Source organism: Rhododendron vialii, chromosome 8a (assembly GCF_030253575.1).
Source record: "Rhododendron vialii isolate Sample 1 chromosome 8a, ASM3025357v1".
NCBI classification, from domain to species: domain Eukaryota; kingdom Viridiplantae; phylum Streptophyta; class Magnoliopsida; order Ericales; family Ericaceae; genus Rhododendron; species Rhododendron vialii.
In genome coordinates, this window is record NC_080564.1 from 19,289,271 (window position 1) to 19,302,403 (window position 13,133).

Consider the following 13,133-nt stretch of genomic DNA (forward strand, 5'->3'; position numbering starts at 1 on the left):
ACATCATATGTTTTCTGAACAATAGGCGGGCCACTGAGCTTCTTGCCGAGCTTGCTAAGTATAACCAGACGTTTGATACTAGCTTTGCTTGGGAAGTATTTTCATCACTCGGTGAGGTCCTTTTTACTCGATAAACTTTCTATTGCTCATTGGAAGATGTTTACGCTCTGTAGGACTTTAAGCGTCTGGTAATGTGTTTGCTCGGGATAGCGTTCGGCACCACCTTTGTGGAATCTTCTAGAAGCTTCTGATAATATGTGGGTTGTCTTTTATAATAATCGAGGTGACATCTCTGATTGAAGTAACTTGTCTAACATTGACAAACGCGGCTCTGCAATCTCCAAGAAGTGGCGTTCATTAAATGCTCCTGACATGTGACGTCATCCGAATGTGTCAAAGCACGTGGGTTGCGCAGCACTCTACATCTTTGCCTATAAATAGAAGAGTGCCCTTTCTAGGGCAAAGATCAGATCATTTTCTCTCAACTACTCTTTTCTCTCCCCTAGCAAATTTCTTACCAAACTTCTTTCTCCTCCACTTACTGACTTGTTTTTCAGAGCTTCTTCCCGGAGGAACATCCCCCTCCGGTTCTGCAGGTACATAAAGATCAGCTCAGCACTTCACAGTCCATCAAAGAGAGAAAAAGGTTCAAGAAGATCACGATAAAATCAACCCCCCACAATTGGCAACTCCGCTGGGGAAAAGTGTTCTTCATACTTCTTCCTAGCAAAAAGTGGAATTGATTTCCACACCTGGTCTTATCCTTTTTTCTCCTTCTTTCTTCAACTCCAAACACATGGCCCATCGTCTTCCACCTCCAGGTCCAGAAAACTTCACCCTCGGGCTTGCAGGGTATGGATCTCTCAATATTGAACCCAATCAAACCTCGAGGACTGCCCCACCAGTCTCTCGACAACTTTCGTTCCCTCAAACTGAGTTAGATATTGCCCTAGAAGAGCAAAAACGCCAGGCGGCGGTTATAGCCATGCTCCAACAATGGCTAGAGGATCGGGATGGTGGCGTGGTTGCCACACCAACCTGCGTCCATCATGCCGAACCAAGTCAATCGAGGAAAATCCATAAACGAAGCAGGAGATCACGCCCTACGCAAACAACTGACTTAGCAACTTCCGAGTGTCGAACCGTTTTAGAACGTCTGGAACGAGACCCAGGACCTCAACCAACAAGCTCATGCCCGCGCCTAGCAAGCCTCATCCGAGCAGAGAGCTCGAGGTCCTCTGCTACAAGTTCGACAGCTGGTACCAATAGGGCAGGAGGCCGAACGTAACACCACCCACGACGAGATGCTGGACCAAGAAAAGAGAAGCAGCTCATGAACTTGAATAACCCGCCTCGGCGCACACATATGGGAGAATATCTCGAGCAATCGTAACAATCCAATTCCGAACATCATCATGAGAAACGACATTCAATCAATTCTCAAGATCACCGCCGAACGACAAGTGGGATGGACGTTCTGAGCATGGCAATACGCTTGTTTTATATGATTAATTCACGAGCCTACCGATCGTGTATCAGCCCGTTGATGAAGGTGCCATGCCTCACCATGCTCGTCTGCCAGACTTTAGAGGAGAAGCCCCAGACAGCGGCGTCGGGAAAGGATCGAACACCCTCGACGTCATCACCGAGAGCATAGAAGGGTTCCCGAGCCACGTATTGCAATTCCACCTCAGGTCGCTCAACCAAATCCCATTCCCGAAGACAATTTTAAGCTCGGGAAGGCAAAGGCTTCCCTCTTCGTTGACGCAATTCAACATGAGAGGCCCCCCGAACGATTCACCATGCCGAAACTCAAGCGTTATGAAGAAAAGGAGGACGCAATCGCGTTCATCTACCGCTTCTGACAAACTATGAGCCTCCACAATTTCTCTGACGCGCTCATGTGCAAGATCTTTCCCCTTACGTTGAGCGAGCCAATCATGCTCTGGTACAATCAGCTGAAGCCCAAGTCCATCACATGCTTTAATGAACTGGAGTTGGAGTTCACTAAGCGATTTGTAACGAGCAACGTCCAGCGAAAGACGTTATCTATGCTCGTGAACACGAGAAGAGCAGCGGGAAAGACTCTTCGGCTTTACACTGAGCGGTATTGGGAGGTGTACAATCTAATCCCAGATTGTGATCAAGGGATCGCAACCGAGTCGTTCATGAATGGACTAAATCCTACTTCTGCGATGTTTCGAGATCTCTCCCGAAACCCGCCAAAGACAATGGGAAAGTTGATGGTGATCATTGAAAAAGATTGCGTTCACGAGGAAGCAGTTGCCGAGCGCAACGTTTCAAAGACCCCTGAATCTTCCAAGGCACCAGTTGCAGTTAAAAAACAGGTGGCCAACGTAGGGTAGGGACGAGGCCTAAACAGCAATAACCAAGGTCCGAACAAATAAAATGGCGAAAACCGACCGCCCTAACACCCTCAACAACAACAACCGTGGCAACAACCAAAACGAGAACCGCGGCTGGACGAATTCGTGGCTGAATGAACCATATTCACGGAGCCTATTTATAAACTTATAAGCATTATAGGCCAACTACTGTTCTTCGTTTGGCCAATAGGATTCATGGGCACAGTAGGAAATGGGCCCGGGATGTGCTCGTACCACAAAGAGTGTGGGCATTATACAACACAATGCCAACCGTTCAAACGACATTTGGAGGAGCTTGCTGCAGCAGGGCATCTCAATCCATGGATTGATACTCGGAGGAATCCGCTTCCCCCTCTTCCACCAATCATAGGAAACATGGTGGGGTTATCCAGGGCCTTGTATTCGAAGGACGGGTGGCCGAGCTTCAATCCGAGATTAATAAAGCCGTCGCTGCATTATCGGTATGCAATATTGATACTTCGACGAAATGAAAATGGGTGATCTGAGCCTCGAAGGCCCCATAACCTTTACTTCCAAGGATTTCATTGGAGTGCAACTACCTCATACAGACGCTCTTGTGGTCACCATTACTATTGCCCAATCAACTGTACAACGGGTATTAATTGACCAAGGAAGCTCGGCTAAGGTAATGTTCTATTCAACGTTTAAAAGCCTCGGACTCACCCCTGAATAGCTTCAGACTGTTACCACTCCGCTCGTCAGCTTCACCGGCGCCCCTGTTTGGCCGCTCGGCTTATTCACCCTACCCGTGCGAGCCGGTTCCTGGGTGATACCTGTTGAAGGTTTTGATCACAACCACCCCCTTCATATCACCATCAAGTGCCGAGGACTTTGGGTTTCGATTGTCCTCCTCGACAATGGTTCATCGATCAACGTTTGCCCTCTTAGGGTGGCTTATCTTATGGGACTTACTAAAAAGGACCTCGTGTCTTCAAACTTGGCCGTTAAGGCATATGATGGCACTCGTAGTGTTATCGAAGGAACTCTACTTTTCAAACTCGATGCTAAGGGTTTTGAGATGGATGTTGAATTCCATGTTGTGGACATCCCCTTTACTCTCAATCTGCTACTAGGCAGACCTTGGCTCTGTAGAGACCCGTATTAAAAACCTTTTTATTTTTAATGTTGGGGATATTAGAGGACCCTTTTTAAAAGAATTGATTATTATGGTGGATAATGAATTGGGGATTGATGTGCAAGAAGTTGAAAATTCGATGCAATTGTGAAATATGTGAGTGTATGGCATGTGATAGATGAATGTGTGGGTGTAGGAGATAATTTTCTCCTCAATTATAATTCTCTCTTTTCTCTCACAGTAAACACAACACACACCCACGCCACTCTCTCATCTCTCCCTCGGCTTCTCTCTCTATCTCTTTCTCATCAAATTTCTTCCCCAAATCTCAAATTAACTAAGGGATCTTGGAGTATTCTTCTCCTAGAGTCGAGTTCTAGCCTTTGATTGCGTTGGAAAGCTCGGAGGAGGTGTTTTCGGGAGAGGTTTTGCCCGGAGATTCTTGGGGTTTTAATTTCAACCTTCGAGGTAGGGATCTCCTGCCTTCTTTATATGTGTTAAGTGTTTGTTTAATGTACGAGAATCAAGTTTGATCATTTATTTTGAGTCTTGAACAAATCTGGTATATGCTGAAAATTTCGTGGGTTCTGGTAATCTGTCATTTTGGGGCTCTTCTGCTAGGAATCAATTTTTTGTGTCTTCATAACTGTTAAAGTACGTTTCAATACGAAGATTTCGGTACCAAGATCATGCAAAACCGATAATCACACAATTAGTTATGGATTTTTGAATATCGGCTGTTTCCTGGATACGCGAATCTGTGCGTGGCTGTCTTCTTTTAACTTTCTGGGCATGATGAACAATTTGGTGGCATTGGGTCTTTTACAGGAGCTGCATATTTAAGTTAAGAAGAGATTGGCGTTGGAATCAATTAATTTGGTTAAGTATACAATTTTTGGTGAATTTCTAAAGCTGGGTTGGTTGATAGGTGCGAAAATGATTGCGAAACTGTTTTTCTTTTGATTGTTGGGTTAATCTCCTCTTGTTTTTGAACCTGGGATTTTTACTGAGCGTAGGGCTTGTAGTTGTGCAACTTTTGGCTTTGGTTTCACTATTTTTGGGTTTAAGATGAGAGATTTATGATTTTTCAATCAATTTTACTTATTTCCGCGTAGAATCTGACAGCACCGGCGGACTTTGGTAAAATGGCCATAACTTCTAGCTCGGGACTCGAAATGATGCACCATTTGTTTTGTTAGAAACTAGACATATAAAGCTTTCCAACAATACATCCCATGCATCATGGGTATGTCCGAGCGATAACAGATTTGCACACAAAACTGACCCAAATTCTGCTTTGCACCAGTTTCACTGCTACGCTGAGCTATAATCGCAAAGCCATAGTAAGGTTATCCGAACTCCGTTTTTGATGTATGACCTATGGATCGAAGAAAAAGAAGTATACTTTTCAATGGTTCAAGTGTCGTCCTTGAATTAGTGTTGTTTAATTGGATATAGTCTAATGTAAAGGATTAACTTTGCCAATTTGACATGTGGGGATACAATGGATTGATTTAGATGATTAGGTGTTGGATTAAAGAGAACTTGTGGTGTATAAGAGATATGCATTATTGGTGTATTGACGTTGATGTTGTTTGATACTTAGAGAAAAATAAACACTTTTAGGGCATTGTATTGAGCATAAATAGAATCATTGAGTATTGTCTAAACATGTTTCCATTTGATTGAATGTTCTAGGAAGTTCGAGTCGTCACGCGGATCGAGGTGAGTGATTTAATACTTAAACACATGGTTTTGAACTTGTTTTCCTTATCGAGCTTATTTGAACATGTTTTATAAATTATGTACTCCATGGATAACAATGAAAGGTGGACTTATTTGTGAAATATTTGCGAATCTATTTAATGGCATTCCCAACGTCCGGTCTTGCTAGGGGACGGCTTAATGGCTAGCAAGGGTGTTTGAGGTTGGTGTGTGTTTTGGGATAATGCGTAGACGTCTGGCTTATCCACTACTGGGGACGCCCGGTAGCTTTTGAATTTTGAATAGCGGAATGTGCATTATATTTGGCTTATGGTTTTGAGGTCTTTGTTTTGAAAAATTATCAAATTATTTTGCATTGTCCATGGAAGGCATGTGAGTTAAGTATTAATCATTCACACGAGCTTTGGCTTATGTATTTTCTTTTTCACCTTTCAGGAAGCGACGCGTAGTGTGGCAGAGTGTTTACTTTTGAGATGTGTTGTATATTTGGAAAAGGAAGTTATGCTTCATGGTCACTTAGCTTTGTGTATGATTTGTTTAGTTTGTAAATTTGTAGGTAAGCGCAGCTCTGAGAGGTTTACCCTTTTGGTTTGTAAACCTATGTAAGACTTTGGTTTGTTATTAATAAAAGTTAACTTTTACTTCCGCTGTTATGTTTAGCCCCTTTTGACTATCGCTTGCTTAGATGATATTTGATTTGTGATTTGGCCGTAGTGAGAAATCACTGGCATTTGTCATGATTAAGACCTCAAGGGGCGGGTCAGGGTCGTGACAGGCTCCATAGGTCAGATATCATGGCTGTGCTTTCTACTCTCCATCAAAAGGTCATGCTTGGTTTACCCTCCGGTATGCTAACTATCTGCAGGGACTTTGGTATTCGTCCGCATAAGGAAGATGGTTCTCTTGTTTTGGGAGTCAACCATGGCGAAGAAGACGTCAATCTTAGAGGATTCTCTTTCGATACATCTGGCTCAGTACTTGCCATCAATATGGACGATGACTTCATTATATGCTCTGTTGCTTTTGACATAATGAGGAGGATGTCATATATGTCTGGTTTAGGACTTGGAATTAACCAGCAATCCTTGAGTTCCCTGTCTTTCCTTCCACTGAGGGCCGCTTTGGTTTAGGGTATGTTGCCCTTGCCAAAGATGCCAAAAAAGGGAAAGGTACGGGAAAACCTCGAACCCTTTATGGTCATCCAGATAGCTACTTCGTGCGAGAAGGGGGAAATGCTGCTTATATAGGATAGGCTGAACCTTTTGTGGATTCCAAGAATGCGGAGCTGCTACCTGGTTTTGAGATTTCTGTTGCAGACACCTGGTCAGACAGTGATGAGGAGCCGGCAAAGGCAGAATTCAAGAGGAAGCTAGGCTAGGTTAAGGTGAAGACTGGCTGGCTAGGATCATTTGATCAAGGGAACTTAGAACTGCTATTCCAGGAGTTCTCCCAAGTGAGTTTTGCCGAAGCAGCTGAAGAGGCCGAAGTGCTCATGCTCAGGCCCGACACCCTCGAGGATCCTACCCCTCTCATTGTGGAAGCCAAGGGTAGTATTAAAAATTATATTTTCAAACCGCACCTTACTTGCATTGATGACACATCTAAGTCTGAGTTTGACACAGAGTCTGTTGAGTCATCTGAGTCTAATCTAGCTCTGAGTCGGAGTTTGTTCCTCTTGGCCCTCCACGTCATAGCTTTTATTTCAAGTTTGATTCCGCTGTACTTGGCAACCCTGAAGGGTCTTATGAAATGAAAGAATCTGCTTCTGACTACTTTGATGACTTATAGATAAACTGTGTCGACCCTGACAATGAAGGGATAGATTTCGATGGGGATATTCCCAAGGAAATTCGTGCCCTCATCGAGACGGAAGATGAAAGGCATGCTCAGCCATTAAAAGAAGAAGTAATTTCTATAAACTTGAAAGATGAGGGTGATCCTCGAATGGTTCAAGTGGGCTCCACGTTATCCCTAGAGGAATATCGTGATTTCAACGAGCTGCTCTCGGAATTTGGCGATATCTTCGCATGGTCTCATCAAGACATGCCTGGTATTGACCCTAAGATAGTGGAGTATCGAATCCCCCTACTGCCGGATGCTAAACCTGCGAAACAAAAACTACGGCGGATGAGGCCAGATTGGGTGCAGAAAAACAAGGACAAGGTCACCAAGCAGATTGACGCTGGTTTTCTCACGGTTTCTCAATACCCTACTTGGGTGCCAACATTGTTCCTATTTCTAAAAAGAATGGACAGATCTGAGTATGTGTCAATTTCAGGGACTTGAACAAAGCAAGCCCCAAAGATGATTTTCCCTTGCCTCACATTAATGTGCTTGTGGATAATACAGCGGGACATGATATGCTTTCATTCATGGATGGATTCTCGAGTTACAACCAAATTCTCATGGCACCGGAGGACCGTGAGAAAACAACTTTCATCATCGAGTGGGGAACCTACTATTATTTGGTCATGTCGTTTAGGTTGAAGAACGCTGGTCCTACTTATCAATGAGCAGCCACGGCCATTTTACACGATATGATCCACAAAGAAGTTGAAGTCTACGTGGATGACATGATTGCCAAGTTAAAAACTCGTGAAGGCCACAATCCTGTGCTTAGGAAGTTCTTCGAGCGACTCCGTAAGTATCAGATGCACCTCAATCCGCAGAAGTGCACTTTCAGAGTCACAGCAGGTAAGATGCTCAGCTTTTTGATCGCTTCTAGAGGAATAGAGGTTGACCCATCGAAGATCAAGGCAATTCTCGAGATGAAGCCACCAGAGTCTGAAAAGGGAGTGCGGAGCTTTTTGAGGAAAGTACAGTTCATTAGCAGATTCATCGCCAAGTTAACTTTAACTTGTGAGCCGATGTTTCGTCTACTCAAGAAGGATCTTCCCTTCACACGGACAGAGAAGTGTCAAGCCGCTTTCCTTTCCATCACAAGTATTTGCAGAACCCACCGGTTTTGATGCCACCTGCGCCTGGGAAGCCTTTGATTCTCTACCTGTTTGTAACCCCGTCTTCCATGGGATGCTTGCTGGCTTAAGAAGGAGACAAAGGAGTTGAGAAGGCCATTTATTATTTGAGCCAGAAAATGGTCGGATGTGAAGAACGCTAAACCGCTCTTGAAAAAATGTGTTGGGCTCTTGTATGGGCTTCCAAAAAGCTTAGGCACTACATGTTGGCTTACCCTGTGAAGCTGATTTCTCGAATGGATCCTCTCAAGTATCTGTTTGAGAAACCTGCACGCACTAGTAAATTAGCGCGCTGGTTGCTTTTGTTGGAGGAATTCGATCTTGAGTACGTCACAAGAAAGTTAGTCAAAGGACGTGCAGTTGCAGAATTTCTCGCCGATCACCCCGTTGATGGACCAGAGGACTCTGACTTTGTATTTCCAGATGAATAGGTTTTGACAGTTGTTGAAGATGTTTGGATGCTCTACTTTGACGAGTCAGCCAACCAGAAAGGTTTTGGGATCCGGGTGTTGCTGATCACGTCTAATGGCTCTCATATTCCGCTTGCATTCAAACTCAATTTCAATGTCACAAACAACCAAGCTGAGTATGAGGCATGTATTGTTGGTATGGAGGCTGCGCTTACACTTGGTGTTGAAAAGCTCAAAGTTATTGGGGATACTAATGTTGTAGTCTCTCAAGCCAATGGGGACTGGAAAGTCCGTGAAGAGAAGCTGAAGCCTTGTCATCAGGATTTAGAAGAATTGATTCCTTATTTCAACAAGGTGACCTTCACTTATATCCCTCGGTTGAAGAACCAGTTCGCTGATACTTTAGCGACTTTGGCCTCCATGGTTGAGCTCCCGTTAGGTGTCAAGCTATGCCCCATCCTGATTGACCAGAAGGACTTTCTTGCATATCAGTACGTCAACGCCATCGATGATGTTAATGATGGCCTACCCTGGTACCACAACATATGGAACTTTGTCAAGAGTGGCATGTATCCAGCTGAGGCCTTGAAAAAGGATCAAATTGCACTACGAAGATTAGCGGCCCAATACATCATCTGTGGAGGAAAGTTGTACAAGAGGTCTCACTGTGGAATGCACAAGCTATGTGTTAATGGCGCAGAGGCGACAAGGATTATGGAAGAGATTCATGAAAGAGTCTATGCTCCTTATATGAGCGGTGTCATGCTTGCTAGGAAGATCTTATGGCAGGGTTACTTCTGGTCTATTATGGAAGCTCAGTGCGTAGATTACGTATGGCGCTGTCACAAGTGCCAGATCCATGTCAATCTTATGCACGTTCCTCCGTCCAATCTTTTTGGCACGACTTCACCTTGGCCTTTCTCCATGTGGGGCATTGATATCATCGGCATGATCAGACCGTCTGCTTCGAATGGTCACAGGTTCATTTTTGTGGCGATAGATAACTTCACCAAGTGGGTGGAGGCCGAATCTTACAAAACCCTAACTACAATTCAAGTTGCTCACTTTATCAAAAGAACATCATCTATCGATACGGTGTCCCTCAGGCATTTGTGTCAGACAATGGGACTTATTTCAAAGGCAGGGTTTTGGAACTCTTCAAAGAATTCAAGATTCAGATCCATCATTTAACGGTCTATCACCCACAAACGAAAAGAACCGTCGAAGCGGCAAACAAGAACGTTGAGACAATCATCAAGAAGTCTGCTGAATCCGCCCGGGACTGGCATGAGCAACTACCTCTAGCGCTTTGGCGGTATCGAACGTCAATTCGAACATCAACAGGGGCAACACCCTATTCTTTAATTTACAGGATGGAAGCAGTACTCCCCATCGAGCTCGAGGTACCGTCATTGAGGGTCATGGTAGAATGTGGACTCATGGAATCCAAATGGCTCAGCGAGATGTTCGTTGAACTCATGCTCTTTGATGAGAGGAGGCTCCGTGCCTTGTACCATGTTCAGGGGTATCAGCAAAGAATCGCTCGCGCGTTCAACAAGAAGGTGAAGTCTCGAGACTTGGTCGAAAGGGACATGGTTACAAAGGAAATCCGGGCGCCTATGTTCGATCCTCGTGGTAAATTCCGTCCGAAGTGCTCTGGGCCTTACATTATCAAGACCATCCTCTCTCGGGGAGTAGCTCAGCTTATAGACCTCGACGGCATTGAATTTGCCACTTTGGTTAACTTAGATCAACTTAAACGTTACTATCCTTGAGAGAAGCTCGTTGGACTGAAAACCATAAGGGTGGGTGGTTTCAAGCAAAAGTTAGAGCAAGCCTGCTAGACCGAAAACCTAAGGAGGCGGTTTAGGCAAAAATAAATAGGCATGATAAAAGCTCGCTAGACCGAAAATCTGAAGAGGCGGTTCTAGGCAAAATTTAGAGCGTAAAAGGAGAGGTAAAATTAGGGGTGGGCATGCCTAACACGAAAAACAAAATAAATTCATATAATTGAGCTAAAAATAAATATTTTTTTGGGTAATTTTATACATTGGACATTAGTTTGATGAACTGTCAACTAAAAAAAATAAAAATTTGGCAAAAAGTAGGACTTTTTGACATGACAACATGACCCGAACGCGACACGACCCGAACATGACATGAAAGATTTGATGAGTTGAAAAATATTCTGGGATTTCATAAATAAGATTTTCATACATAACCAGAAAATGACACGAAATTACCTGTTGCCCACCCCTAGGTAAAATGCTCGAGTGAACCTTAGCCTGAACTACGTGCGACCTGATTCCTTGAAAATGGATACGTAGGCAATCTCTCTGTGAGATTCGGTCACAATCAATCAACTTGATCCATGGTTTGCCATTATGGGGTGTATTTCGGCAATCAAAGCAATGTGGTATTCAACGTTTGAATCAAAAGGGATGAACCCTTCATCTTTCACTTTTATTGAAACTACTACTTTTATTACACAGCTGAGCAAAGTCTTAAAACATTTAAGCATAAAAACAGAATAAAGTGCTAGAGGCCTCAACAGGCTCACGGTTTATTCTAAGTCATCAGAGTCTGTCAGGAGTCAATCAATGTTTTGCCGTCTTGCAACTTCTTTTTGCAGCCATATTTTGTAGCGACATGGGAGCTCTGTGTTGAATTCTGGATCTGCTCCCCCGAGTTGCCTCATACCCCAATTGTGTTGATATCCAAGAAGATTTTGAGCATTGAGTGCGGGAGTGTGGAAAGTTTCAACCCGGCTCGGTACAGCCCTTGACTCATGCCTAGTTGGCGGAGAATACGACCTGGAATGTAGAATGTGAAAGCGGTCAGTCCGACAATTACCATCCTTTCAAAACTGGCGGAAGTGACCGCCATATTGGGCAAGTCTAGCCATGGGGACCTTCAGTTTAGTTCGGTGCGGTAGCCGAAGGGTGGTCAAAGTTTTGGTCGGAAATCATTTCGGGGTACTCAGAGGCAGCAGCAGCCTCACTTTCGTTAGACCACGTCAGCTCAGGGATCTTAGGTCGAAAGAAGAGCGAGTTCTTCGACACCTACTCAGAGCTCCGGTTAGCGGGGTGGACACGTTCAGGGTCAGATGACTTAGGGTAGGGCCTTTGCTATCACTTATGCTACTCTGCCACCACCACCTCCTGTCACTTCTTAGGCCCCGGAAACTTCAGTTGTGAGGGGTACATTTCTATTGTTTAACTCCTTTGATAGAGTATTATTTAATTCCGGAGCATCACATTCATTCATTGCTACATCTTTTGCTTGTACTTTGGAATTGGAAATTGAGAATATTAGGCCTCCGTTGATCGTTGAGACACCTATAGGAGGTAGATCGCCATTAAATCGTATTTGCCGAGATTGTGAGCTCATTATTCGAGATCATCGTTTTACCTTTGACTTCATTGTGTTGAATATGTCAGGGTTCGACCTCATTTTGGGCATGGATTGGCTATTTACATTTCACGCTACCATAGATTGCTTCAGGCACCGGGTTCGTATTTGTCCACATGGGGGTTCTTGTTCTGAGTTCTTCAGGGAGCGTCGGGAACCGTTAGAGCCGTATTTGTGTGGGTCTCGGGAGCAAGAGTCGGTGTATGCCTTGTTAGCGAGTTTGGCCTTAGATGAGGATGTATCCGCACGTGGGGAATTACCCCTTGTCGTTTGCGACTTTTCGGACGTGTTTCCGAAGGAGTTACCCGGTTTACCACTCGAGAGAGAAATTGAATTTTCTATCGATTTACTTCCTGGCACCATTCCTATTTTCGTACCTTCTTATCGTTTCGCGCCTACCGAGTTGAGAGAATAGAAGATTCAATTACAGGAATTGGAAGATTTGGGGTTTATCCATCCAAGTACGTCACCATAGGGAGCACCGGCATTGTTTGCTTAGAAGAAAGATGGGTCGCTTCATCTATGTATCGATTATCATAAGTTGAATCGCGTCACCATTAAGAATAAGTATCCAATGCCTAGAATCAACGATTTGTTTGACCAACTTCGAGGCGCAACTTGATTTTCCAAGATTGACTTGAGGCTTGGTTACCATCAATCGAGGGTTCAGAGGGAAGACATTTCTAAAACTGCTTTTCGTACTTGTTATGGCCACTATGAATTCGTTGTTATGCCCTTTGGATTGACGAACGCACCGGCGACTTTCATGGATTTAATGAACCGCATTTTTCGTGCCTATCTTGATCGTTTCGTAGTCGTTTTTGTGGACGATATCCTTATTTACTCACCTTCGGAGAAGGAGCACCAATCTCACCTTTCTATCGTTCTTGAACTCTTAAGAGAACACCGTTTGTATGCCAAGCTTAGTAAGTGCGAATTTTGGTTGTCCGAAGTCAAGTTTTTGGGTCACGTTGTGTCGAAGGATGGGGTGTCCATTGATCCGGGGAAGATAGAGTCCGTAATGAATCGGCAACAACCGAATAGTGTATTCGAGATTCGTAGTTTCTTGGGTTTGGCCGGTTACTATCGTCGTTTTGTCCTTGATTTCTCTCATTTGGCGGCTCCGATG

At 44.2% G+C, this 13,133-nt stretch overlaps 2 protein-coding genes and 1 long non-coding RNA gene across 3 annotated transcripts; all 3 read left to right on the forward strand.

The window, feature by feature from the left end:
* The first annotated feature begins 1,871 nt into the window (after positions 1–1,871).
* On the forward strand, positions 1,872–2,366 carry LOC131298637 (uncharacterized). The gene has a single exon (XM_058324115.1). The coding sequence runs from the start codon at positions 1,872–1,874 to the stop codon at positions 2,364–2,366; it is 495 nt and encodes a 164-aa protein (XP_058180098.1).
* Positions 2,367–3,717: 1,351 nt separating this feature from the next.
* On the forward strand, positions 3,718–5,865 carry LOC131335741 (uncharacterized). Its single transcript, XR_009202619.1, has 2 exons — positions 3,718–5,067; positions 5,124–5,865. It is a non-coding gene; the product is annotated as an uncharacterized LOC131335741 (long non-coding RNA).
* A 5,631-nt stretch (positions 5,866–11,496) lies between these two features.
* On the forward strand, positions 11,497–12,419 carry LOC131298638 (uncharacterized). Its single transcript, XM_058324116.1, has 2 exons — positions 11,497–11,670; positions 11,769–12,419. The coding sequence occupies exons 1-2, from the start codon at positions 11,497–11,499 to the stop codon at positions 12,417–12,419; spliced, it is 825 nt and encodes a 274-aa protein (XP_058180099.1).
* Positions 12,420–13,133: the final 714 nt, after the last annotated feature.

What these genes read in the sequence shown, in the direction of transcription:
- LOC131298637 (XM_058324115.1), top strand. Translation starts at nt 1,872, where the DNA reads ATGAGCCTCCACAATTTCTCTGACGCGCTCATGTGCAAGATCTTTCCC.
- LOC131298638 (XM_058324116.1), top strand. Translation starts at nt 11,497, where the DNA reads ATGGGGACCTTCAGTTTAGTTCGGTGCGGTAGCCGAAGGGTGGTCAAA. An exon ending in GACACCTACTCAGAGCTCCG is followed by an intron (nt 11,671 to 11,768) that starts GTTAGCGGGGTG and finishes GTCACTTCTTAG; the next exon opens with GCCCCGGAAACTTCAGTTGT.